The sequence below is a fragment of the Ovis canadensis genome, chromosome 3, assembly GCF_042477335.2.
Source record: "Ovis canadensis isolate MfBH-ARS-UI-01 breed Bighorn chromosome 3, ARS-UI_OviCan_v2, whole genome shotgun sequence".
Lineage (NCBI taxonomy): Eukaryota > Metazoa > Chordata > Mammalia > Artiodactyla > Bovidae > Ovis > Ovis canadensis.
The window spans coordinates 6,193,567-6,221,294 of NC_091247.1; the positions used below are offsets into that span (position 1 = coordinate 6,193,567).

Below are 27,728 nucleotides of genomic sequence, written 5' to 3' on the forward strand. Positions count from 1 at the left end.
GCTTGTTTAATGAAGCCAACAGCAATTACGTTTTAAAAATGTTGCTATGGGACTTCCCTGGTGGTCCTGGGGTTAAGACAGTACTCCCAACTCGGGCAGCACGGGTTCAATCCCTGATCAAGGAAGATCTCACTGCCCTGTGGTGCAGCCAAAAACATTGTTTTTTTATTAAAAATAAAAACGTTCCTATGAAATGATATGAAACCATCACAGAAGGTATGGACGAGGCTTACGGTCACGGAATATTGTCCGTAATAGAGTAAGAAAGATGGCAGGTTGTAAACACAACTTGTACATCTGAACTCATTTGTAAAAAGAAAAAAAAAGTACATCTTTACATTCAGAGAAAAGGGTACAAATATACACCCCCAATAATTACCTGAGCTATTTCTGATAACTGAATGACCAGAGATAATTGATCACTATTTTTATCTTCATGGATCAAAAAAAATTTTCTGGCCCTTCTACGGTTAACATACATGAGTTAATATAATAATAAAAATTAGTTGTTTCCATTAAAAAAGTAAGGAAGCTGTTATGGATTGAACTGTGTCCTCCTAAAAGAATGTGTTGAAGTCCTAATCCTCAGTACCTGAGCGTGTGACCTTATCTGAAGATAGGGTCTATATAGAGGGAACCAAGTTAACATGAGGTCAGGAAAGTGGGCCCTAATCTGATATGCTGCTGCTGCTGCTGCTGCTGCTAAGTCGCTTCAGTCGTGTCCAACTCTGTGCGACCCCAGAGATGGCAGCCCACCAGGCTCCCCCGTCCCTGGGATTCTCCAGGCAAGAACACTGGAGTGGGTTGCTATTTCCTTCTCCAATGCATGAAAGTGAAAAGTGAAAGTGAAGTTGACCAGCTGTGTCCGACTCTTTGCGACCCCAGGGACTGCAGCCTACCAGGCTCCTCTGTCCATGGGATTTTCCAGGCAAGAGTACTGGAGTGGGGTGCCATTGCCTTCTCTGAATCTGATATGACTGGGATCCTTATATAAAGGGGAATTTTAAGACAGACATGAGCACAGGAGGAATGCCATGTGATCCTGGAGGCAGAGACCGAAGTGACGCTTCTACAACCAAGGAGGTCTAAAGACTGTCACCAGGGACTTCTCTGGTGGTCCAGTGGATAAAACTCTGCACTTCCTTTGTGGGGGCCTTGGGTTTGATCCCTAGTCAAGGAATAAGAAACTGCATGCCATGTGGTGTGGCCAAAAAATCAAAATCAAAATAAAGACTGCCAGCAAACTACCAGAAGCTAGAGGAGAGGGCTGGATAGATTCTCTGTTACAGATTTTAGAAGCAACCAACCTTGCTGACACCTTGATCTTAGATTTCCACCCTCCTGCGAGATCATACATTTCTGTTGCTTCAGGCCGCCCAGTTTGTGCTATTTTGTTATGGCATATTCAGGAAACTAACCCAGAGGCCATGTGAAGAGCTTTGTGGTTGGGGTGGGAGCTTTTCAACAGGACAGGTAAGAACTGAAATAAAGGGAAGGTCTGCTCAGACCTGCAGTTGCTCCAGAGACAGCATCTGTGGCCGGGTGTCAGAGAACCACTGGGTTTTCAGAACCGCATGTGTCTGTGTCCCATCCCTGCCTGCAGGAGATGAGGAGACCAAAAAGGCCAGAAAGAGTCCCACCGTTGGTTGGCAGTGGGTTTTGAGTGGGTTTTCAAGTGGCAAAATGTCGATTCCTCATCTAAGTCAGTGCTGCATGGAGAAGTGCTCTGTGGAGAAGGAATCTGATGTCGTGGGTGGTGATAGATTAGTGATGTCTGCCATGGACAGGGACAGAGCTACCAAGCCACAAATATGGAATAGTTCCTACAGATGCACAGAAAGAATATATTTTGTGACTTTCCTTTATGCAATCTCAGTCATTCTAGTGCAGTTTCTCAGCATAGTCCTTTACCTTTAAAGTCCTTTAATTTTAAAGTTTGATCTGACCCAAAGGAAAAATAAGCTGACTGAGGAGACCTGAGATGTCAGAGTTTAGTAACAGCAGGAGGTAGCATCCATTACTGACCACCTACCACGGCCAGGCAGAGCTCGGGGCAACTCTAATCCACAGACTTCACCACAACCCCCTAGGTGGGCACCACGGACACCCTTGCTTTACTCTGCCACATTATAGGATCGTGTGTGCCCAAAGGGGCTTTCCAGGTGGCTCAATGGGTAAAGAACCCACCTGGCAATGCACGAGATGCAGGCAGATGCAGGTTCGATCACGGGGTTGGGAAGAATCCCCTGGAAGAGGGCATGGCAACCCACTCCAGTATTCTTGACTGGAGAATCCCCATGGACAGAGGAGCCTGGTGGGCTACAATCCATAGGATCACAAGACACAACTGAAGTGTCTGAGCACGCATGTACTCAATCCTTTGTGTCCAATCAAAGGACACCAGTCTGTGCCAGCTAAGCTGGAAGGGCTAGGATCCAAGAGGAGCAGCAAACACTCAGCATTTCAGAGCCTCAGTTTCTCCAAGCGTAAAGGGCAGGGTAGACAAGATGACCACCTAAGGCCCTCTGAGCTGGTTCATTCTAAGTCTGTGACTCCAGGCAAAGAGAAGAGTCAGGGAGCTGACAGGATATTGAGCCAGGAGCCCCCCAAGCAACACACAGATCCCCATCGGGCAAGGGATCCCACCCCCATCCATGAAGACCTGGGCAGGGGTGCCCCATACCTCTCACGACCAGGAACGCCCGGGCCGTGGCTGTGCCCAGGAGGTTGTGAGCGACGCACTCATATGGGCCCGCATCTCTGGCCTCCACTCGCTCCAGCCACAGGCTCCCGTCCGGCAGGGTCTGCAGCCTCTGGCTGGCCCGCACGGGCTGGCCTTGTCGCAGCCACTTCACTGTGGGTGCCGGCTCTCCAGAGGCCTGGCACCGCAGGGCCACGGAATCCCCAGATCTCACTGTCACATCCTGGGGTTTCACCTGGAACACCGGGGCACCTGCGGGAGGCCCAGGACAGCTTTCAGGAACATTTCAGTATTTTTGCACACAGGCTGAGTGCGCAGATATTGAAGGTTCAGTTCTAGACCACCGCAACAAAGCAAGGATCACAATAAAACAAATCACGTGCACCTTTTGGCTTCCTAGTACATACAGAAAGTGTGTTCAGGGAATTTCCTGGCTGTTCAGTGGTTAAGACTCCACACTTTCACTGCAGGGGGCACGGGTTTGATCCCTGGTCAGAGAATTTAAGATCCCGGATGCCATGTGGTGCAGACAAAAGAATAAGGAGAAGGAAAAAAACGGCCTTTACACTATATACTGTAGTCTATTAAGTGCGCAATAGCACTATGCCAAAAAGTACGATCTATATATCTTAATTTCAAAATAATTGATGACGAAAAATGCTGACCATCATCTGAGCCTTCAGTGAGTCACAATCTTTTTGGTGGGAGAGTTTGAACTAGTTCGAGAATTATCATAATGTGATACAGAGGTACTAAGTGAGCCAATGCTGTTGGGAAAATGGTGCTGGCAGATTTGCTCGTAGGGCTGCCACAAGCCTTCAGTTTGTAAAAAATGCAGCATTGGCAAAGTGCTATAAAGTGGAGCACAATAAAACGAGGTGTGCCTGTATTCAAGTGGCTGGTATTCATTCAGACAGACTGGAAAACACAGAGGCAAAGGACCCTCCCACTCCAATGCTCATTTCAGAGTTTCCTTCTTGACAGTGTTTCCTTATGAGAATGTGCTCAGATCACCCTTCCCTCTCTTTCTTCTTCCTTAATTCTATAACAGATCATAAGGACCTTTCCTGATGTTCAATGTGCGTCTTTAGTGACCACTTGGTGTTCCACTGTGTGGGCAGGTTACAATTTGCTGAACCAGGTCCCTATTAGAGGACACTGAGCTTGTTTCCAGTGAAGCCTGGCCATCTGCTAGAAGTGCCTCTGCTTGACACCAGGGTACATGGCAGACGTGGACTCTCTCACCCACAGGTGAGTGGTTCTCACTGAGTCACGCCCTGATCCTCAGGTTTCTCCTCTGAAGATAATCATTTCTGTCTACTCACTACTATGGACACCCCAGAACGGCTAGAATGGAAAGGATGGAGACTGCCCAGTGCTGGTGAGGCCCAGCCGAACTCTCACCCTGCAGGGGGGTGCGGGGGGAAGCGTGTCATCACCATGGAAACCGTTTGCCAGTGTTTTCGTTTCCCGTGGCTGCTGAAACAAATGGCCACAGACTCGACGGTTTAAAACAGCAAAAATTTGTTCTCAGACAGTTCTGGGGGCCAGAAGTCCCAGGTCAATCATTTCAGGGCTCCATGGGAGGAGCTCTTCCTTGCCTCTTACAGCTTTCAGGGGGCTTCTGGCAATCTGTGGCTTGCATCCCGTGGCTGAATCACTTCACCGTCTACCTCCATCTTAACATCTTATTCCCTCCTCTCGCTTCCTCCGTGTGTGTATGTGTGTGTGTGTGTGTGTGTGTGTGTGTGTGTCTTTCTAATGCCCCTCTGCTTCTCTCTTACAAGAATACTTGCTAGCATTCAGAGCTCACCAAGAGAATTCAAGACAACCTCATCTCAAGATCCTTAACTTAATTGCATCTGCAAAGATTCTTTTTCCAAGTAAGATGATATTATATGGGAAAAGGATGCGACCAAGAAGAGATACGTGTATATGTATAACTGAATCACTTTGCTATACATCTGAAATGAACGCAACACTATCAATCAACTATATTCCAATGTAAAATAAAAAGTATATTTAAAAAATAAAAGACTAGGATGTGGCCGCATCTTGGGAGCCACGTGTAGTCTCCCGCAGCCAGCGCAGCAATTCCGCTCCTGCGTGTGAATTTTCTCACTTGAAAGCCTGTGGGGACTTCCCTGGAGGTCCAGTGATTAAGACTCCACGCTTCCAGCGTAGGGGGTATGGGTTCGATCCCTGGTTCAGGGAGCTAGGATGCCATGCGCCACGCAGTGAGGACGGGAGAAAATTGTGTAAAAACCATATGACATAAAATTTACCATCTCACTCGTTTCTAAGGACACCGTTCAGTCGTGTTCAGTGTATCTGGCCTCCTGCAGCTGTCACCACCTTTCACCCCCAGAACTTTTTCATTTTGCCAAACCGAAGCTCTGTGTCCATTAAACGCTAAATCCATACTTCCCGCACCCAGCCCTTGCCCCCCACCATCTTACTACCCATTTCTAGGAATCTGATTACTCTGGGGCCCTCATACAATTAGAATTATATAGTATCTGTCTCTTTGTGACTGGCTTATTTCATTTAACGTAACGTCCTCCAGGTTCATTCATGCCATAGCATGTGATAGAGTTTCCTTCTTTTTTAAGGGTGGGGCGTTTTTAATATGAATGGGTGGATTTTATGGCATATAAATTGTGTGTCAATAAAGCTATATATTTTTTTAAGAGGCAGAGCTCTGGACAGTGATTCCCTTGGGAGGCGGGTAGAGACGGGAAGGCAGCATGATGGGGGGAGGGTCTGGGAGCTGACGCTGCTCTGGTTTTGGATCCTGTGATGAACGTTCACTGAGCTGTGCTCTTGCAACACGTGCCCTCCTCCTCGTGTGTTAATCTTCACACAAGAGTTTCCTTAAAAATCCCTATGTATTTCTGTTTTGTAAATATGTCTTTCTGATGCCACATATAAGCCATACCATATGGTATTGTCTTTGTCTGATTTACCTCATTCACTGTGACAAGCTCTACGTCCATTCATGTCGCTGCAAATGGCATTATTTTACTCCAGAGTTGGGGGAGGGTGAACTGAGAGATGGGGATGGGCGTCTACGCACTGCCATGTGTCAAATAGATAACTAACAAGGGCCGATTGCGTAGCAAAGGGCACTCCGTACTCTATGTGGGATGACCTACGTGGGGAAAGAATCTTTAAAAAAAACGGATATATATGTCTGCATGACTGTTTCACTTTACTGTACAGCAGAAACTAACACAACATTATATTAGTAAATCAACTATACTCCAATAAAAACTTTTTAAAAATTCCTGTTTAGACCGTTTCATAAGGTTATTTTGAGGCTCACATGGTGCTTTGTTAGTTACAAGCTGCTTGGCAAATGTAGGAGCTGTCACGCTCATCTTGGTGACAGTTTTGAGTTCTTTTTTAAAACTTTTTATTTATTTGGCTGTGCCACACAGTGTGTGGAATCTTCGTTGCCCAGCCAGGGATCAAACCCATACCCCCTGCTTTGGATGCGTGGAGACTTAACTAGCGGACCGCCAGGGAAGTCCCTTGAGTTCTGTATAAACAGGTTTCCCCAGGGCTGGCTGCTGGGTACCCAGGACTCACCAGCCTCTGATTCCCATCCCCCGTTGCAGAGACAATTCATAGGGCTTCAACTGTGTGTTCTGAGTAAATATTCAGACTGGCCTTCCTGTCCCATCAGACAGCCACAGCCTCAGCACAGCTGCCCCCTGAGGACCCCCGTCACCTGGTGCCCCCCGCCCAGGGCCCAGGAAAGGTGGGCCCGAGACTCACTCTGCAGCGCAAGGACCACCACTTTCTCCACTGCGCCCAGCTCATTCTCTGCCAGGCACTGGTACTGTCCTGCGTCGTCCATCTGCGGGCGGGCACAGGAGGGGTGTGGCGTTCAGAAGAGGAGGGTGAGGGCGGCGGGGAGCATCTGGGGACAGCTGGACACAGGAAGGGGCCCCTGGAGCAAGGCCCACCTAACCGGGAAGGAGCTGAGAGCCCAAACCAGCCAGGGGCCCGCACATTCCATCAGGAGGGCCGCCATGGCTGCTACTCTGTGGAATCCAGAGAGGAAGTCCTGCCTCTTTCACGCCTGCAGCTTAAGGGTGGTGGTGGTCATGGCTCCAGGTGGAGCCGTATGCTGCCAAAGCATGCTTGAGACCCACCTCTTCTAAATTACGCACATTAAAGAATTATGAGGCCACAGCGCTTTATTAGGGATGCCTTTAAAAAAAAAGTTTGGGCAACACTGAGTTGGACAAGAACAGGTTTCTGAACTGCAGGCTCCTCGGGTGCCCAGCTGCAAGATTTCCGGGGTAGGAGGGAGGGTTTGCAGCACTTCCTGGCCCTGGTGAAAGGGAAGACTTTGTCCTAGGATATCCATGACCACGACAATGAGGCAACTCGGGAAGAATGCTGGCTCAGATTCACTTCCGAGGGGCAGTACCGCCATGAGACGGAGCTGGGGGCAGCCAAGGCCAGGGTCCACACCCAGAAGATCATATCTGGGAGGCCACTCCCCAGGGACTCTAAGCAGGAGGTATAGCATGCAATTCAGAGTGCAGAGTTCGGTGTCAGTCCAAGAGGAGACTGGCTCTGGCTCCCCTGCTTACCACACTGAACCCATTACTAGTGCATGACAGTGTCTCTGGAGACTCAGTTTCCCCATCTCTAAAATGGGATGATAGGATTGTTGTAAGCGTCAAATGAGGTCACACTTACTAGGTGCGAGGCACCGTGCCTGGCCCCACACTGTAAATACGCAGGTCACGGAAGCCCTGTTGCTGCTACTGTAGCTGCCTTGATACCAGTCTGAGGTAGGCTCCCAAACGGGTGAGATCAAGGACCTCTAACGTGAGTCCATGACAGCCCTGAACTGTGGGTTTCTGGACAGCCACTGGGACTTGGGACACAAGCGAAGATGAGCAAGCAGAGACTGCCTCTGTGCTCGAGGCTTTGGAAATAGCATGGAGTAGGAGTCAGGATACCTGGGTGGGGTCTTGACTCAGATGCTTACTGACTGGGGGCCTCTCTGACCCTCAGTGTCTTCATCTGTAAAATGGGGCACTCTTAACCGCTTACTCTGCTCCATGGGGTGGTTACCAATTATATATGTTAGCATTACCGAGGGGCCAGTCACTCTCAGATACCTGGTGTGGGTCATCGCACTAATTTCTCACTGCGCATCTATGAGGCGGGATGATTATTAGCCTCATTGAATGGAGGTAATTGAGGTGCAGAGAAGTGAAGTCATTGGCTGGAGGTTGCCCTAGTTAGTCAGGGGGGAATCTCTGGGTATGGGCAGGAAAGTGCTTTGTAGACTGTACCAGGTGATGCCAACCTACTAAACAACCATCTTGGGCCACCAGACAGAGCGGAGGTTGTCCTGGGTGGCCCCAGCCCAGCCCTAGGCCCCGCCTTGCCTCCGTCCTGCGGATGATCAGTGAGCCATTCTGCAGCCGGTGCCGGAGCCGGCCGCCCCGCAGCGGAAGGCCGTCTTTGATCCAGTAGATGTCAGGCGCCGGGTCTCCATGGACCGCACAGTCCAGCCGGATGCTGCCCCCGACGGGTTCCACCAGGTAGGAAAATGACTCCCCTTGTAGGACAGGGGCCTCTGTGTCAGGTGACATCAGACAGGGAGGTCAGAAAGGAGGTTCCCTTGAGGTTAAGCCTCCCACGAATCCATCCCCAAAGGCCTGCCTGCCAGACCCCAGTGACCCACAGAGGCTTCTGCTGGTTCGGCATGGCTGTGTAAAGTAAATGCATTAGGGATAGAAAACAACTTCCGTGTCATGGGTCAAGTGCACTAGCTTGGCAGTGGCTGCCAGGAACACCACGCTGAGAAGGATTTGAAGCTGAGTGGGAATAGTGCTATGATTGATTAGTGATCAATGTGTGTCCTGTGAGACAGGCACAGGAGGGGAGAAATGGTATGAGTGTCATATACTCGTAGGGTACTTTGGAAAACAAAGATGATATGATCATTGGGACACCTCTGTCGGACACAGCGACACTAAGATGTCTCTGATTCCCAATCCATGCAATGCTTAAACCACTCTTGGCCGCCCTGTGCTGGTTTTCACCCTTGCTGGTTTCCTGAGCTTGAATCTAGCAACGGTAGAGTCCTGGTGCTGTGGGCAGCTCAATCTGTCCATTGGGCCCCATCCTCCCATCCTAAAGTTGAGTCTACAAGTCATGGTGCCAGAAGGGTTACTGGGCTGCTTCTAGGGGAGGAGGGCAGTGGGGGGCAACTGGAAAACTGGTGAGATTCTCGCTGTGTTTGCCAGGCCCCTGGCCCCCTCCCACACTTAACCCTGTTCAGCTGAGGGTAGTGCTGAAGGTCAACGGGTCAGATTTCATTCTACCTACACTCGGGGCATCTGGGCATGCTAAGTCGCTTCACTTGTGTCCGACTCTGTACAGCCCTATGGACTGTAGCCCACCAGGCTCCTCTGTCCAAGGGCTTTTCCAGGCAAGAATACTGGAGTGGGTAGCCAGGGCCTCCTGCAAGGGATCTTCCTGACCCAGAATTGAACCCTCAGCTCTTAGGTTTACCTGCATTGGCAGGCGGGTTCTTTACCATTAGTGTCACCTTGGAAGGCCAGGGACATCTGGGGAGGGTAAAAAATACTGATGTCAGGGCCTTGGGTGAAATCTGGGCCTCGGGGGTTTATGAAATCCCCCAGGAGATTCCAAAGCCCAGCCAGGGTGGAGAGGTACTGATTCAGAGATTAGGAGGCTGGTTTCTTAGAAAAGCCACTAGACTGGGTCAGCAGAAGTCTGGAGAAAGCCCACGGGGTCACTCCCTACCCTTCACGTGGACGAAGCTGACCGCCTGCACGCGGCCCACTCTGTTCTCCGCCCAGCAGACATAGGTCCCGCTGTCCTCTCTGGTGACTGCCACCCGCTGCAGCGTGCTGCCCCCATCCTGCTCGGACACCCCTTCTGTGGCAGAGAAAGAGATGCCCCGTGGAGCTCTGGGTTCAGGGTGCCGGGACCTCCTGCCCGGAACACTTAACTCAGGCCTGGGTGTCCAGCAGGTGCTTCGTGAAGGCACAGTGTCCCTTTCCCTGCTGGAAGCCTAAGCAAGTCAGACCCGATCATGGCAGGCACAGGCCATGTTAGAGGATGTGGTTGAGGACCTGCCTTCTCTCATTTTCAAGCTCACGCTGAGTTTGATGAGTGGCCCAGGTTAGGTCTTTGGGGACCGATTAACACGAGACACTTGTAGAGATGATGCCATGATTTACATACAGATAGGTGCTAGGGCCAGCCTTTGATTTCCCTGTCATCATTAGACATGTCCCTACATCAGGAATAAGGGCAAGTGCTTAGCAATTCATCCATTCAACAGACACTTGTTGAGCACCTACTCTATATACCACGGGGCCTGGATAGACCTTGCTGTTGCCCAGTCGCTAAATCGTGTCCAACTCTGTGACCCCATGGACTGAAGCTCGCCAGGCCTCCCTGTCCCTCACTATCTCCCCAAGTTTGCCAGGTACGTGTCCATTGAGTTGGTGATGCTATCCAACCCTTAGGCCTCCCGAAATAGCGCCTGGGGTGCAGGTGGGAGGAAAGAGCCCCCCAGGAAAGGTGTTTGCTGAGAGGCTGGGCTGGAGCTCAGTCCCTGTTCCCAGCCTGGAGGTCTCCAGGGTTGAGACTTTTCTGCAGGTGGCTTCTTGTCGGGTCTGACCTGTGACTGGTCACGTAGGGCCACGTGTGTTTGCCCTGTCCCCGCCACGCAGGGCCAAGCTGGAGACCCAGAACCCACAGGCTGACTGGCACTCTCTTCCCCATCCTCTTCAACCTCCCAGGGTCCCGGGTCCCTGTCCCACCCGCCCCCAGCAGGCCGAGACCTGTGACCAGCCGGTTGTTGACGGTCCAGCCTATTCGGGGTGTAGGGCTGCCCCGGGCCGCACAGCGAAGCCACAGCTTGTCCCCGAGGTGCAGGCTGCGGTCCCCAGGCAGGGTGGTGAAGACAGGCAGGGCCAGGATGGTGAGATGCACTCGGCGGCGGGCACGACCCACGGCATTCTCAGCGGTACAGGTGTAAGTGCCAGCGTCCTGGCTCTGTGGGCAAAGGAACGGGTCAGCCTGAGAACTGCTCCTTCTCCAGCACGGGCCAGAATGTTCCCTGGGGACCTGCTCCCCGGAAGGTTCTCTTGGACCATGGTGCCTAGACAGGCAAAGTGACTTGCAACTTTTTGTTACTATAGGACATGATGCATGCTGACGGGGGAAGGGGGCCCGAGTCCCATTCACGCCCGTGGCTCAGGTTGAGAACAGTAGGAGCAGTGTGGGGATATCCACAGTGTGCCCTGCATCCCTCTCCTTCCCTCCAGGGCTCCTTCCCTCCCCAGGAACTGGCCACAGAGGTCCTGATTCAACTCTCCACCCGCCTCTTGGCAACAGCATGTCTTGAACACCTGGGTACACTCCGAACCGCAGTTTCCTCATCTGGTTGTTTAGTCACTAAGCTGCTTCTGACTCTGAGACCCCGAGGACTATAGCCCACCAGGCTCCTCTGTCCATGGGATTTCCCAGGTAAGAGTACTGGAGTGGGTTGCCATTTCCTTCTCCAGGGGATCTTCCTGACCCAGGGATCGAACTTGGGTCTCCCGCACTGGCAGGCCCATTCTTTAGCGCTGAGCCACCAGGGAAGCACTTCCTCATCTGTAGCGGGGGTGATAATACCTGCTTGCCCCGATTCTAGGATTAAGAAACGGCACGGGGCTCAGCACAGAGCATGACACACAGTAGGTGTGCAGCAGGCGTCTGCAGCCCCTGCAGTCTCTATCATCTCCCTCTGCTCCCAGGGGCCAGACCCTCACCTCCGAGTTTCTCACCAACAGCTCCCCGGAAGGCTGGACGGTGAACTTCCCCTCGGCTCCGGACACAGGCTGGCCATCCTTTTCCCAAGTGGCCCTGGGCCCGGGGCTGCTGGTGGCGGTGCAGGGCAAGAGGGCGTGGGCGCCCTCGGTGATGGACAGGCTGGGGAGCCCAGTCTCGACCGTGGGTGGGGCTGTGGGGGGAGGGGGGTCTGCTCGGGGACTGGGGCTGGCCTGGGGTGGCTCGCCCCTGTCCCAGTGCCCTTGGCAATTGGCACGCCCTCAGCCCCTTCTTCCGCCCCACCTGCTGCTCTCCCGCCCACCCCACTGCCCCCTGGTCATAAGCCATTGCCGTGGCCTGCACAACCTGGGGATTTTCTCGCTTTTGGTGAAGCTGTGATGCAGTGGCCCCATTCACACACATGCACACACAGGGACTAACACCACAGAAACGGCTGTTGCTACTGCAAAGCCAACGCGAACGAAGAGCAACCAGACTCGTTTCCCACAAGAGGCCAGAGGAAGCAGAGGACCGGAGTTACTGTCTGAAGCCAGACCTTCGGTACGAAACTGGGAGATGTGTTCCTTGAATTCCTTCTAGAACCACCAGCCATGCTGGAATAGGCATGGACGCAGGGACATGCCCCACCTGGGACCAGAGCCAGGCAGAGGCCGGAGGGGCTCTCAGGAGTCTCAAAGCCCCCGGCTCATTGGGGTCCACTTTGGTCCCCCCCCCGGGCCCACCTTGCACCACCAGCCGAGTCTTCCCCACGGCACTGCCCGCGCTGTTCTGGGCAAGGCAGAAATAGTTCCCAGCATCCTCTGGGCTGACATGGATAATCCGCAGCTGTCCACTGGGGAGGACCTGGGTACCGGCCCCTGGATTTGGTGGAGAGGAATTGGGAGCCGGTGGCTGGGGCAGCAGGACCCCCGGGGAGGGCAGGAAGGCTGCTTGGGTGGTTTGGTCTGACCAGGCAAGTGACTTGCTGTGGCCACAGGCTGACCGGGGGACAGAGTGAGCCTGGAAGCTGGACCCAGAGCCCGTCCAGGCTGTCCCCCTCCTCAGTCCCCCATCCCAGCCACCGAGCGCTCAGGCAGAATGAAGGGCTCTGGGCTGGTGAGGGAAGACAGGAGGGCAGGAGGTGGGTGCCACGCCCCTGGGCAGGGCACAGGCTTTCCAGAGCTCCCTGCAGGAGTGGGCAGCCCCGGGACAGGAAGGAGGACCCCAAGAGGGCACTCACCTGCAGGCACGCTGAGCCCCTCCTTCTGCCAGGTGATGCTCGGCCGAGGGATGCCTGAGGCCTCGCAGGGCAGCAGCACCTCCTCCTCGGCCACCGCCCAGACCACGCTGGGCAGTGGCTTCACCACGGGGGAGGCTGCAAAGGAACAGGGCGGCAGAGGTCCCTGGGGACACCTCCAACCGGGGGGTGTCTGAGCACCAGAGAGAGAGGCTTCTAAAGGGAACACGGGGTTCTGGAAACCTCGGAATGGAGGACATAGGCAGGCTGAGTCTTTTCTCCCAGAGAATCCCCTGGCCCTCCACCTGCTCCCCCGCCTCCAGGGCCACGGCCGTCTGGCCTGGGGACGCTTACCTTGCACAGTGAGGACCACGTGCTTGTGGGCCATGCCTGCGGCATTGCGGGCCGTGCAGGTGTAGCGGCCACTGTGGATGGGGAGGGCCTGCCCAATTTCCAGGGCCCCTGTGGGTGGGAATGGGGCACAGAGAGGGATGAGGGGACCCAGAATGGACATCCCAGGGAAGAAGCCAGCTGGGCTCTTACACATCCCACCCTGGTGTCTCTGTTGCAGGCCACTCAACCTGGCTCCCTGCCCATCTGTAAGGAGCATGGGGGAACCTGGGCCTGCCTCTCTCCCTGCCCAGAGCATAACATGGGAAGGTCCCTTCCGCTCTCTGCATCTTCCAGTCTCTGGGCCAGGTGTGCAATGTGGAATCACATAGAATGGTATTTAGGCCTTTCTGGCTGTGATGTGCCTGAATCTGCCACTGCCCCACCTGGAATCCCTGGCCCACCTCCACCTTAGCAAGGTTCCACAGGCCTTCACCCTGCTATCCTTGTTGCACTCTGCTCGAAATTTGCCTCCTCCAGGAAGCCCTCCTGGGCTACCACCTCCTCTGTCCTCCCTTTGCCCTCTCTCCCTCAGTCTTGGCTGCTCAGTGAGCACCATTTTAACCTTCCCACGCTGTAAGCTGCACCTTAAGAGTCAGGTAAAGTGGTTTCTAAATCATCCCCTGTAGACCCCTGAGGGCCTCCTGAGTGGGCAAGGGAAGTGAGGCCTGCCTGACTCTGAACCACTCTGCAGCACCCACCCCAGCTCCAAACGGAACCAAAACCTAGCTTCTCTCACGTGTCTGGCTTCCTCATAGCCACTAGTCAGAAGGAAGAGTTCTATTGCTTTGAAAGAGTTGGACAACTACAGATCTGGCCAACGGTTCCCACACTTTAGGATTTCCCTAACCAATCAGCTAACAAATACATTTAATTTGGAGAATCCCCATAAAGTTGCCAACTTTTTATTTTGACAAGCAAAGACACTTAAGTCACATCTACTACTACTTAAGTTACATAACATCTACTTTCACCTGAATTTCATAAAAACTTTCGACCCCAAATTATTAAGAAAAGCACGGTTTCAGGATAAAGGACAATTCTAATGAGCTAAAACCAGCTTTATGAAAACTCTCATGTAGCTCTTATCTTTCTCATTTTGTCATTAAGCAGCCCCGATTTACCAGCTAGCATCAGGGACCGACTGATGAACATCAACACTCCAGTGACTGGACAGGGAGACTCAGAGAGGGTCAGAGGGTTCTCCCAGGCCACACAGTGAGGGAATGGCAGAGTTGGGCCAGAACTTTCCATCTTGCTCAACCACCAGGCCCCAGGGGGCTGCCTTCACGGCCTCTGCCCAGTGTCCCCTCCGCAGAGGTCCACGCGGCTCACCCTTACTCACCAGAAGGAGACACACGGTAGCCGCTCCCTCGCACCCCCAGCCGGGTGCCTGCTTTGCTCCAGGACACGACCGGGGCCGGCACACCCGTGCTGTGGCACGTGAGGACCACGGGTGCCTTCATGGTCACGGTGAAGTCTGTCTGGTCGTCAGCAATGGCAGGAGGCACTGAAACACAGGTCAGGGCTTGAGGTCCCCTGGGGAACGCACAGCCACGGGGCCAAGCGGATGAGAAGGACAGACAGACCAAGACACAAGGGGACATCAGTGATGAGACCTGAAGGAGGAGCAGGTATTGCCTGGGTGAAGGGAAGACTGTTCACTGCAGAGGGAACAGCATGTGCAAAGGCCCCGAGGTAAGGAGCAAAAAGCTGAGCCGAACCTGGGGGTCAGCAGGGGTGACCTTGTGAGCCCAGGTGACACTTAAGCTTTCTATCCTGAGGACAGTGGGCAGCCATGGTGGGAGGGGCTTTTATCTGGAGTGATGACAAGGTCAGATTTTTGGTTCAGAACATTCTGGATTTAGGGAGAAGCCTCTCTTAGAAGCTCCCACAGGCTGTGCTGGAGTTGGGTTATGTCAGTGTGGGAGGGCAGGATCAGAGAGGGCTTCCTGGAGGAGGTGATTCAGGAAGCAAAGAAATACTCGGGGGAACCCTCAGGTCCTTGCAGGTGGAGAGAGCGCCCAGGAGAGGGAGACACTGTCCTCAGCCTTCACCCCTGACTGTGAACTTCCCGTAAAACAGTCAGCCCTGACCCTGAACTCACCATGAACCGTCACCCAGTAGAGCTTGCGGGCCTCACCCACTCCATTGCTCGCCACACACTCAAACAGGGCTGAGTCCTGGGGTCTGGGGGCTTCAAGGAGCAAGGCGTTGGAGGGCAGGAGTCTGGACGGACAGACAGACAGTCATCTGCTAAGTGACTGGCTTGGCTGACCTGAAACCAGCCAGCCATGGCTTCCCCGCCGAGAGAACTTGGAGGCAGGGCCTGTGTCTCCGGGCTGTTCCCCTTCCCATATCTGGCCCCTAGTGCCGACTCAAAAAGTTTCTCCTAGAATTTTCCACCTCCTAAGGTCTAGCTGTTGAGTTTGTGGGTGGTTTTAACATCTCCGCCTGGGTTTCTCCATAATCCTAGAGAGTTTTCTAAAGTCACCACCTAGGATAACTTCTGCAATACAACCACATCCAAAGCCCTGATTAGAACTGCTTGTGTCCATTGAATGCCTGTTTCGTCACAAAGCTCCACGAGGACCTGGCACCTAACACAAGAAATACCTGGCGAATTCACTGCTGAGCTGGCTCCCTCAGTCCTCCCAGGGATCAGTTCAGGATCAGACTTGAGAGACAGGGAGACCGAGGCTGCTATAGGCGCTACGGGTCCAGTCTCAGCCAGCATGAACTTAGGCTTCTAGGTGGGCTTTTAAATAGTGACTGAAGTGGTTTCAAAGGCCATATATTCCCCATTATGTCCCCAATGCCCCCACCTCCTACTGAGCATGTCCTGTAAAGACCTCCTTGCCCCTTGAGGTCCGGACACAAAAGTCCTGGTGCTAGCTTTGGTGAGTGAGACCCAAGCATGTCCCTACCTCGGTTCCGACCCAGCTCCCTGTCTGTGAGATGGGCAAGCCCTCCTGCACCCTGAGGATCTCACAATGTCCCCGGAAGGACCAGCTCAGCACCTGTAGGCGCCCTGCTGCAGGCGGAAGTCCAGCTTCTGTCCGTCCTTCCACCAGGCCACGACGGGCTTGGGGCAGCCACTGGCCTCACAGGGCAGTGAGGCTGGGCTGTGAGCCGTCAGGGTCAGGTTGGAGGGGCCGGGGGCGATGGCTGGAGGCTCTGGGGAGAAAGCGGTGATCAGGAGACAGGGTGTGGAACGTGGGTGGGGCTGTGCCCAAAGATGAAGTTAAGGAGCAGGGTTTACTCTTATCCCCTTCAACCCACCCCCGAGGAAGCAGGGACCAGGAGGCAAGAGAAACTCCACGAGTGGGTCTTCCAATGGGCTCCCAAAGCTGGGGTGATGGGACCTTTGCTCACCCTTGAGGGTGGTGTCTCCCTAACTGCCTCTCCTTGAATGGGGCCTCCAGGGCAAAATTCCCCAGCAGCCTGCCTGAGGCCAGGGCTCAGCTGCCTCCACCAAGGTGATCAGTCAGACTGAAGAGCAGATTAGAGCCTCTGGCTCAGTGACTCTGAGTGTTAGACAGCCTGTACATCTTTTATCACTCAATATAATAGTATAGTAGTAAGTGTTCTCTGGTGGCTCAGATGGAGACCCGGGTTCCAACCCTGGGTTGGGAAGATCTCCTGGAGAAGGAAATGGCAACCCACTCTAGTATTCTTGCCTGGAAAATCCCATGGACAGAGGAGCCTGGTGGGCTACAGTCCATGAGGTCGCAGAGCTGGAAACGACTGAGCGACTTCACTTTCTAGTAAGCGTATATGTTTCCATAAAAATAAATATGCATCTTTGAGTATACACACTCAAAACTTTTAACCAATGGGCTTCATAGTCAAAAAACATTTGGAGGCCATTGCTCTTGGCTCCTGACAGCTAGGATGACCCAGAAGCTAAGCAGGACCCGGCCCTGACAGGGAGTGGGTGCTGAAGGCAAAAAACACACCTTCTCTCATCTACCTACCGAAGACCCGCAGGTCACGACCCTGCAGATCAGAACCTGCAGGATTGGATGCCAGGCAGAGATAGTGGCCAGCGTCCTGGGTGAGGACTGGCTGGATCCTCAGGGAACCTTCAGGCAGAACTTGAAACCTGGAACACAGGAGGGGACCCCTGGTTGTATCTCCAGCAAGACCCTCCCCTCGGTCCCTCACTTTTCCAGAAAGAGGGTGCTAACTCAGGAGTCCTGAAGGTTTGAGGCTAAGGTCGGGGTGGGGTGGGGGTCACGGCCATGGGCAGCAACCCACATGGCAACCTAGAATCAGAAAGGGTGAGTGGGGCTTCTTCTGGCCTTCCATGCTTCCACCTTGACCCGGCCTCTCCCCAAGAGCCAGCAGGCAATGGTACCCCAACTCCTTCTGAGAACAGCCTCTAGATCAGGTCTGGCAACTGCCCTTTCCCAGGGGCCATGTCTGTACTCTGTGACCTCACCCATGGCCACAGCCGATTGGACTGGGGACAAACATGCCCCGCAGGCTGGGCCAATGGAATTCTCTGCCCTGGGAATTCGGAACTGGGATTCACAGCTCTCCAGGCTCTGCAACTTGTGTGAATGGAGGAGTTATAACTTGGGCAGGGTGGGAGGCTGGTGGGGGAGCATCCCTGACCTGTTCAGAGAAAGAAGGTATAGGAAATTGATCTGAGGGACAGAGAAGCTTGAAACCTGCACACGGAAACAGAGATTAGCAAGCAAGAGTCAAAACCAGACACAGACAGACAGACAGGGGTTCTCAGGCCCTTAACCAATGGGCATGTCTGCCCTTGGGTTCTGAGAAGACCCATGTCCTTTCTGCTCCAACTGCCCAGGTGGGCTTCCATTTACAACCTGCAGAGAGGTACCTGAGCCCCTCCCTAAGGCCCTCCCTTGCCAGCACCCACCTGGGGCTCCCGAGATCCAGGGGGACCCCATCCTTCCGCCAGCTCACGAGGGGCCGGGGGGCACCATCTGCCTGGCAGGGCAGCAGGGTCGTCTGGTTCACGGAGGCATTCACTGTAGGTGGTCCTGGCTGGATGGTGGGCACCACTGGAGGAGGGGCACAGAGGGAGCAGGTGCTGGGGGTCCGTCGCTCTCCGGAGGGTGGGCAGGGCGGGTGGGGTGGGAACACTCACTGTGGACCTCCACGTGGAAGGCCAGGCTGGTGCTGCCCGCCGCGTTGTGGGCAGTGCAGCTGTAGTCACCGCTGTCGGCCGTGCTCAGGGCTTGTAGCTGGAGGAATCTGCCCTCCTCGGGGAACTGGGTGTGGGCATCTGCCTGGAGAGACCCCCCCCAGGATGGCAGACCCTCATGAGTGTGAGCCAGCCCCCCAGGCGGCAGGGTCACGGAACCAGTGGGACTGGCCCGCAGCCCCTGCACTTGTGCCCAGCTGAGGACTCTCTGGGGAAACAGGCTCCTTTGGGAGGGAAAGGCATCCTCCCTGGAGCTCCGCCTTCGGGCCTGTTGCAGGGGGCTCATGCTCAGAGCAGGAGCTGGAGCCTCCCTCAGATCTACAATCCTTGAATCCACAGCCGCAAATGGGCCGCATTTCAGGGGTGAGCACAGAGAACTTCAGGAACGGGCCCCAGGCCACACAGTCATGAGGCCTGGCTCAGATAGGCATCAAAAGTCCTGGGCAAACCTTAGCCTTGTCTCAGTGGCCCCATCACCAATATGAGGTAATAATAATATAACAATTTAACAGGGTGGAGATATAATTTAATAATCAGGAGAGCAGGTATGCACAGTGCTGGCACCGAACAGGCTCCTGGCACCTGGGAGCTAGTCTGCCCAGGGTCTGGGGCCCAAAAGGGACAGAAGGCAGTGCCCCAGGGTGCCCAGCCTGGCACCCACCTGCAGCAGGATGCCTTCTCGGTGCCACTCGATCTCCGGTGCTGGGTCTGCCTCCACCGAGCACTCTAGAACCAGCTGTCCCGGGGCCAGGCCAACCACAAAGTGGGGGCCATGGGGCCCAATGACATTTGGGGGGGCTGGTGGGGCAGGCAGAGAGGGCATGAGAGATGGACTCACCTCTGCCCTGTCTCATCCTGCCTTCCTCTCCTGCCCCATACCTCAGCACCCCATACCTTGAACTCTTATCCGGAAGCTCTTCTCAACTTCACCAGCAGGGCTGTGGGCCAGGCAAGTGTACAGCCCAGCATCACTCACCTGGGGATGGAGCAGGGTGAGCAGCTGCCTCTGGCCCCAGCCTGCCCGCCTCCTGACCTGGCTTTCCACTTACACAGCTAAGGGCCCAGGACTCAGACTCAGGCCTATTGCCTGCCACCCGACCTTTGCCACCAGCCCATTCTCCTCTCTAGGACTTTCCTTCCCTTTTACTGCCTCACCCTTATTTCAGGTCTAGAGCAGAGCTCGCCTCCTCCAGGAAGTCCCCCTTGACTGTACCAGTTTTTTTCTGGTTGGGCTAGGGATTTATCTGGTTTCCACATCAGCCTTGGGTCAGACCTGACTGGGGGTTCCCAAGGGCATGGCTCCGGGCCAAGGGGGTCATCTTCACATCCTCACACCCTAAACAAAAGTGGAGCTTGGCCGAACCTTGCCGAGTGCCGCTGGGCCCCGTCCCTCCCCTCCGCAGCCTCCTCCCGTGGCAGCTGGGGCAGCCGCACCTGCACACCCTCCACCCGGAGCACCCGCCTGGCCCCTTGGCCATCCTCTGGCCTGCTCAGGGCCTGCCCATCCTTGTGCCAGGTGATGTTGGGTGCGGGGGTGCCCCGGGCATCACACAGGAGTTCCAAGGGGGTTCCAGGGGTCAACAACAGCTCTCCGGGCTGGCCTGAGTCCTCGATGTAGGGGGGATCTGCAAGACACCCCACCCTGGGTCAGCCTTGGGGGCCATGCCAGGAGCACTGGAAGCTGGGGTTCATCCCCTCCCCCACCACCCAGATGCTGAGAGCAGGCGGGGCTGCAAACAGGCAGTGGTGACCGTGTTACTGCTGCCGCTATTTAGCTCTTCACTCGTGTCCAAATCTTTGCAACTCTATGGACTGTAACCCAGCTGGGTCCTCTATCCATGGGATTTCCCAGGAAAGTGGGTAACCACTTCCTTCTCCAGGGGATTTTCCCAACCCAGGGATCAAACCCATGTCTTCTGCATTGCAGGCAGATTCTTTACCATGGAACCCCCAGGGAAGACCTGGTAATGGTGTTAGAGGGTCCTAAAAGCATCAGACTGTGGGCTCATCTGCCTGGGGCAATTATCTGTGCTTTAAAACCAACCAGGAAACAGTATGGAGATGCGTCTTTTCAATGTGGCACAGCTCTTGCAAAATCTTGTGCTTGAGACCCAGAGCCCTGAGACCTCAGTGGCTTTTTTCCTGCTTTACAAGGTTTGGGTGATGAGACTGGGGGGCACAGCCCCAGGGGAATGAAGAGTCTGGGCCCCCAGCCACTGCAGCCAGGTCAGAAGACCTGTTCCCTACGCCCCAAGCCTCTGGGGTGCATCTCCCTCACTACCTTCTCCATTGCTTCCCCCCACCCTGAGGACCCCCTGCCACCCCCAGCCCAGAAAAGCTAGTACTGGGGGCAGGCGACTCACCCATCACCATCAGCTGAAAGTGCCTCCTGGCTTCCCCCGCCTCGCTCACGGCCACGCAGGAGTAGGTCCCCGCGTCCCCCGCTTCCACTGCCTCCAGCAGCAGGCCAGGCCCGTGCTCCAGGCTCTGGGGCAACAATGGTTCCCCATCCTTCACCCATGACACGAAGGGCAGGGGGCTTCCCCGAGCTTCACAGGGGAAGAACACCGGGGAGCCACGGACCACTGCCACGTCATTCTGGAACTCAGCCGGCTCCAGGACAGGGGGCACTGTGCAAAGCCAAAGAGTGAGCACGAGTCAGTTCATTTGCTGCCAGGTGGCCCCTGGGCCTTTGCACAGACTGTAACTATTGGCCAGAGTGCCCTTCTCCCAGTCTATTCCTTCTCATCTCCAATCCATGACTTAGACCTCACCTCCTCCAGGAAGCCTTCCCTGGAACCCCGAGGCCAGGTGAGGTGCCCCCTCAGTGCTCCCTGGCATCCTCTCCTTCCCCTGGCATCACCAGTCGCCTGGAATTTTAATTTCTACAGAGCTGTTTCCCTCACTGACCTCCTAGTGTCAGTGGCCACCTCTGCTCACCGCTGTATCCCAGGTGAGGCCCTGGCACACTCGTGTCCGAGAACCACTTGTGAGATCAATGAAAGTGACTGAATGAGCCAGAGGCTGTGTGTGTGCCCTGCCTTGACATCCCTGAGGGCCAGCCCTCGGTTCCACTCAGAGGGGAGGGGCAGGGACGGGGCCTTGATTCTCACCCCCGAGGCCAAAGGACCTGGTAACCCGCCCCCTGCTCCGTACCGTGCACCCGCAAGACGAAGTGCCTGTTGGCCACCCCTGCTGGGCTCGCGGCCACGCAGGTGAAGGTGCCCGAATCCGCTAGCTGCACCTGGGAAATCCTGACGCCCTCGAGCAAAGGGAGGGACGAGAGTGCGGGGGAGAAAGAGAGAGAGGGACTCAGAGCCCGTTCTCTTCCATCCCGTCCCCAACAGCTCACCGGCCAGAGGGGCAGGGCTCTGAAACATACACCTGACCAGGTCCTGCCTCTGCTTAAACCCCCAGAATGAAGCCCAGACTCCCCACCTCCACCCCTGCTGCCGTCTCTGCCCAGCTCACTCTGCACCCAGGCTTCCTGCTTCCCAAATTCTGAAGCTCCACCATCCCTCCCCAGGGTGGTCTGCTAGTCCCACCCCTTTCTTCTAGACAATTCCGCTCAGCTTTCAGGACTCATCAGACATCTCTACTCACTGTCTCCACGCCTGAACCCCACTGTCTGTTGAATCCCCTTTCACCCTGACCACTCCTCCTGAGTTGCCTTTGTCAACGTGCACAGTGACTCTGAAATGTCTGTCGTATCCACCCTAATGCTGGCAACCTGGGCACAGCCCGCACTCGCTCCCCGGGGACTGCAGCCCGTCCTGGCTTCCAATACCACCTGTTTGTGGACCATCTCCAAGAACCTATTTCCTAAACTCCCAACTAGAGTATCCAGTGCCTGGTTTTCATCTTTCCTTATGTCCAAGAATATCTCCAACCAACATGTGGGAGGAGAACCCAAGTCTCAACCCTCAACCTGCTCCTCCCACTATGGACCCGTCTCAGAAAATGGAAACTCAGCCTTCCAAGTTTCTCAATAAAGAGCCCAGAGCCCTGCTCAACTCCTCCCACCATCTCTCCTCTCTCCACGACACCACTAGCTGGACCACCACCACCACCTCCGTCACGGGGCTCTGACCCAGGCCCCCCCACCGCGTCTCACCTGGATTATGACTGAAGCCCCAGAAGACCCTCCTACTGAGCTCTCAGCCCTACAGTCTGCCTATAGTACAGTCTGCCATCCACTCTGCAGCCTAGGTCACAACCCCAAAGAAACGAAAGTAGAAGCTCAAGTGGATACTACGGTGCCCACAGCAGCATTATGTTCACATTTCCCAGCATTATTCACACAACTGCTGACACGTGGATGCGATCCAAGTGTCCACTGACGAGTGAGCGCATGGCTAAAGGAAATGTGTTCTACACACACCGTGTGATATTATTCAGCCTTAAATATTGGGGTGGAAAGTTTGACACAAGCTACAGCGTGGATGATCCCTGGGTCGTGAAGATCCCCTGGAGGAGGAAATGGCAACCCACTCCATTAACCTTGCCCCATGGACAGAGGAGCCTGGCAGGCTCCACGGGGTCACAAAAAGAGTAGGACATGACTTAGCGACTAAACAACAACATGGACAAATCTTGAAAACTGATGCTAAGTGAAATAAAGCTGTCACAGAGGACAATTATTGCATGATGTCACTTACACGAGGGACTTAGAATAAGGCAAATTCACAGAGACAGAAAGTACGATGCTAGGTGCCAGGAGATGGGGAGGGGGTGGGGAATTGGGTGTTTAATGGCTCAGAGCTGCAGTCTGGGAAGATGCAGAGATCTGGAGAGGGAAGATGCAGAGGTCTGGAGAAGGATGATGGTGGTGGCTGCCCAACAGCATGAGCGTCCTCGATGCCACTGGACAGTGCGCTTACAGAGGCCAGATTCTCTGTTATGTGTTCAGTTCAGTTCAGTCACTCAGTCGTGTCCGACTCTTTGCGACCCCATGGACTGCAGCACACCAGGCCTCCCTGTCCATCACCAACTCCTGGAGTTTACTCAAACTCATGTCCACTGAGTCTGTGATGCCATCCAACCATCTCATCCTCTGTCATCCCCTTCTCCTACCACCTTTAATCTTTCCCAGCATCGGGGTCTTTTCCAATGAGTTAACTCTTTGCATCAGCTGGCCAAAGTATTGGAGCTTCAGTTTCAACATCAGTCTTTCCAATGAATACTCAGGACTGATTTCCTTGAGGATTGACTGGTTGGATCTCCTTGCAGTTCCAGGGACTCTCAAGAGTCTCCTCCAACACCACCGTTCAAAAGCATCAATTCTTCCATGCTCTTTTATGTGTATTCTACCACAGACACAAAAGTCGAGCCACATCACGAGGCCTCTCTGTTGAAAACCCTTCCAGGGCTCCCCTTCTCTCCTTAGGAAAACCCAAATCTTTTGAAGCACTTACAAAGCCCTATATCGCCTGACAGACCTTCCCTTCACCGACCCTCCAACTCTGTTCCTAGAACGCACAGCCACATGCCCACCTCAGCGCCTTTGAACCTGCTCTTCCCACCTGGAAGCTCTTTCCCGTGGAATCCACTCACCTCCCCTTCTTACCTCCTTCCACATCTGCTCAGGTGTCATCTCTTCTGAGTGCCTACCGCCAGCCACCCTAAAATTGTGCCCTCCACGGCCACTTCCTACTCCCTTACCTGAGCACACATCTCTTATGACAGGTCGCTTTTATACTCATTTATTTACCATCCCAATTGCAGGAGCAGAGGCTTTGTCTTTGCTCACTGCTCCACCCCAGTGCCTGGAACTGCACCTGGAACAGCAAGCACTCCAGAAGTGCTGCTGAATGCGTGAAGACTTTGCTCAGGCACCTTCCTCCAGGAAGCCTTCCCTGATTTCTCCTACCAGGGCTAGGCTGAGTCAGGTGCAACTGGATGTCATCACCTGGATCTGTGCCTCCCCTACTGGGCTGTGAAAACCTGAGGGCAGAGGCCACTTTCATTTCTGGAGTTCCATTTGGATCCTCTCGTTCTCCTCATCAAAAACTTCTATATATTTATATTGTTTTCAGTCTAAAAGCCATTCAGTTGTGTTTTTAAGCAAGCTGTTTGAGCAGGATGTCTGGGATACTGGCTGGTGGGCTGGGGAACCACTGCCTTACCGGAGGGTGCGGCCAGAGCTGTGGAGGTGGGTGCGGTGGGAGAGCGGAAGGGGCAGGCCGTCCTTGAGCCAGCTCACGTGGATAGGTGGGGAGCCCCGGACGGGGCACGCCATGCTCACCAGATCACCAAGCCTGTGCACCAGGGTCCCTGCACCCTCTGGCCCCTGATCGATGGTGGGAGGCACTGGTGGGCAAGCGAAGAGGAGAGAAGGAGCAGTGATGGGGTCAGAGAGCTGGACCATAAAGAAGTCTGGGCACCAGAGAACTGATGCTTTTGAACTGTGGTGCTAAAGGAGACTCTTGAGAGTCCCTTGGGCTGCAAAGAGACCAAACCAGTCCTTCCTCAAGGAAATCAGTCCTGAATATTCGTTGGAAGGACTGATGCCGAAGCGCCAATACTTTGGCTACCTGATTCAAACAGCTGACTCATCGGAAAAGACCCTGAGGCTGGGAATGATTGAAGGCAGGAGAAGTGGGCAACAAAGGATTAGATGGTTGGATGGCATCACAGACTCAATGGACAATGAGTTTGCCCAAACTCTGGGAGATGGTGAAGGACAGGGAAGACTGGCATGCTGCAGTCCATGGGGTTGCAGAGTCGGACACGAGCGAGCGATTGAACAACAGCAACAACAAGAGCGAGAGGGTCAGGGGAGGGGAGGTGGGCTCCCCCCAGGGAAGCCCCAGGAGATGGCACTGATACCTAGACCTCTGCCACCACAATCACCACGTGGCAATCACCACACGGTCTTGGAACCACATCCACTCCCAGTGAAGATGACACCCATGGTGTCTCTCCTTTATCCCCTGACTTGCTCACTGTACCCCTGGAGCAGTTGTGCACCAGCCTGAGGATGAGGCAGAGGCCCAGAAAGGCCAGACGGGCCTGGCTCACAGAGGGGGCTTGGATGGGGGTTCATCAGGTGCCCCCCATCAGGGCCCTGTCTGCACCCTCCAGATGCCCCAGTGGAGGCCCCACGTTGGCTGGGCTGCTGCCATCCTGGGACGGCTGTACTGCCTGCCTCTCCTCTCCCTCGGCTGCTCACCCAGCACGTTGACAGTGTGGAGGCTGGCATCCTCGCCGGCTGCGTTGTGGGCCACGCAGGTGTAGGCGCCCGAGTCCGAGGCCCTCAGGCCCTTCAGCACCAAGGAGCTGCCATCCAGGTAGAACCTGTCACGGGGAGAGAGAGCCGGAGGCAGGTGTGTGAGGACACGCACGCTCGCCTCCTGGGATGGGGAGGGTGCTGGCCGGGCCTTACCAGAGGTGGGCACCCATGCTTTCATCCAGCGGGCTGCCATCCTTCAGCCAGACCACGTATGGGGGAGGCTCCCCGTCAGCCTCACAGTCCAGCTGCACATCCTGCCCCTCCAGGACACTGTGCTCCTGAGTGGTGCCTGAGCTCTGGATCCGGGGGGCCACTGTGGCAGGGGCTGTGGTGAGGCCCTGGGGCAGAGGCTGGGGTTGGTGTGAGGGGCGTGGGACACGGGAGGGGCTCAGGGTGCGGACATACCCAGCACGGCCACCACGAAGTTCTTGCTGGCCTCAGCCTGGGTGTTCTCGGCCACGCATGTGTAGGTACCAGCCTGGTCTGGCTGCAGGTTACTCAGCTGGAGGCGGCCCCCCCGGGAGACCATGCCACGTGCCATGCTGCTCTCTGCAGGAAGGAGGGGCAGGCCTGGACGTCACCTGCTCAGACCCATCACCCCAGGTGCCATCATTGGGCCCAGACACAAAAGTCACGTGACTCCCTGGGAGGGTGGTTGATCCCCACTCACAAGGCTGGAAACACCCTGGGAACCCTTGAATTACCCACCCTTTTCTTATGCTCACAGGGAAACTGAAGCCCAGACACATCACAGCCTTCCCCAGCCTGGGCGCCTTAGATTGCGCCAGTCCTTATAACCAACCTCTCCATACACCCTTCCACTGGGGACATTTCTCCCCAAGGGATCCCACTGCCTTTACTGTCTAGGACTTGCTCCTCTTCCTGTTGACTCTCAGGCCCAGCTCATCTCCCACCTCCTTTCCAATCTTTCCCTCCACCCCCGTGGATCACAGCAAACCAGCCACTCACTGACTTTGATGTGAGTCAAGCGAGGGGCTCCTCTGAGCCTCTGCTCAGGTGGCACACCCCCCAAGACTGGAATGCTTCCCCTTCGTGTTCTCCAGTGGCACCTCTGCCCCAAAGCCTTCTCCAGCTGCACCAGCCCAGGCTGATCTGCCCTCTCTCAGATCCTCATCTGTCCAGCCAGCCCTCCAGCACAAAATGTATTGAGCAACTACTACAAATCCAACAGTGAGCTCAGGAATCAAAGACAGGTGAAATGTGGTCCCTGTCCTCAAGGAGATCAAAATGCATCAGAGACAGTGATACAGGCACAAGCCTGTGCGCCCGGCCCTGTGGAACCCGACGGAGCCTGGAGAGGCGAGGCCAGGCTTCTGGAGGAGGCGAGTCTCAGCTGAGACTGGAAAGTGGGTCTGAATCAGCCAGGTGAAAGTGGAGGTGGTTCAGGGAGCCCAGGGTGGGTATTTCAGGAAGGAAATGGCATGTGCCAGGAGCTGAAGGCCAGAGAGAAGAGAGTCCAGAGCAACTCCACTGCCAGGCATATATCAAAGAGGAAGGAAAGCATACGCCACGCACTTGTACAAGAACATTCACGCATGCTATCCCTCACAGCCGAAGGTGGAAACAACACAGACATCCATCGACTGGCAGATGGACGCACAAAACGTGACAGATCCACACAGTGGAACGTTCAACCATAAAAGTGAATGAAAAAAAAACATGTAAAGAATGAGAAACTGACATGTGCGACAACACGGATGAACCTTGAAAACACGGTGCTAAATGGAACAAGAGGCCACGTGTTGTGACTCCACATGTGACACGAAGTGTCCAGAACAGGCAAATTTATAAAGACACAGTAGGTTAGGGGCTGTCTAAGGCTAGAGTGGCTATGAGTGAAGGTAATGGGTAAGGGATTTCCTTTGGGTGATAAACATGTTCCAAAATTATAAACAGGAAGGTCCTACTGTATAGCACAGGGAATCGTTCAATACCTTGTGATAAATCATAATGGAAAAGAATATTAAAAAGTGTGTGTGTGTGTATAGGCATGCATACATTCAGTTGTGTCTGACTCTGCACCCCATGGACAGTAGCCAACCAGACGCCTCTGTCCATGGGATTCTCCAGGCAAGAATACTGGAGGGGGCTGCCATTTCCTTTCCCAGGGGATCTTCCCCACCAAGAGATCAAACTCACATCT

General features: G+C 54.6%; 1 protein-coding gene across 5 annotated transcripts in view; it reads right to left on the minus strand.

Moving 5' to 3' along the window:
* The window catches only part of HMCN2 (hemicentin 2), a 171,453-nt gene that overhangs the window by 11,888 nt on the left and 131,837 nt on the right, over positions 1-27,728 (minus strand). For 3 of the 5 annotated variants that reach the window (XM_069582171.1, XM_069582169.1, XM_069582167.1), the window contains 24 exons: positions 25,970-26,113; positions 25,718-25,877; positions 25,505-25,629; positions 24,459-24,642; positions 21,490-21,587; positions 20,697-20,963; positions 19,768-19,958; positions 19,228-19,309; positions 18,995-19,131; positions 18,277-18,418; positions 18,046-18,190; positions 17,132-17,259; positions 16,175-16,331; positions 15,262-15,383; positions 14,500-14,664; positions 13,119-13,226; positions 12,768-12,902; positions 12,271-12,405; positions 11,530-11,720; positions 10,555-10,768; positions 9,506-9,640; positions 8,119-8,309; positions 6,482-6,563; positions 2,684-2,953 (listed from right to left, as the gene is read on the minus strand). In XM_069582171.1, the coding sequence (XP_069438272.1) occupies positions 2,684-2,953; positions 6,482-6,563; positions 8,119-8,309; positions 9,506-9,640; positions 10,555-10,768; positions 11,530-11,720; positions 12,271-12,405; positions 12,768-12,902; positions 13,119-13,226; positions 14,500-14,664; positions 15,262-15,383; positions 16,175-16,331; positions 17,132-17,259; positions 18,046-18,190; positions 18,277-18,418; positions 18,995-19,131; positions 19,228-19,309; positions 19,768-19,958; positions 20,697-20,963; positions 21,490-21,587; positions 24,459-24,642; positions 25,505-25,629; positions 25,718-25,877; positions 25,970-26,113 (3,708 nt within the window). The remainder of the gene's footprint in view (positions 1-2,683; positions 2,954-6,481; positions 6,564-8,118; positions 8,310-9,505; positions 9,641-10,554; positions 10,769-11,529; positions 11,721-12,270; positions 12,406-12,767; positions 12,903-13,118; positions 13,227-14,499; positions 14,665-15,261; positions 15,384-16,174; positions 16,332-17,131; positions 17,260-18,045; positions 18,191-18,276; positions 18,419-18,994; positions 19,132-19,227; positions 19,310-19,767; positions 19,959-20,696; positions 20,964-21,489; positions 21,588-24,458; positions 24,643-25,504; positions 25,630-25,717; positions 25,878-25,969; positions 26,114-27,728) is intronic. The other 2 variants (XM_069582168.1, XM_069582170.1) reach the window with 2 other exon arrangements.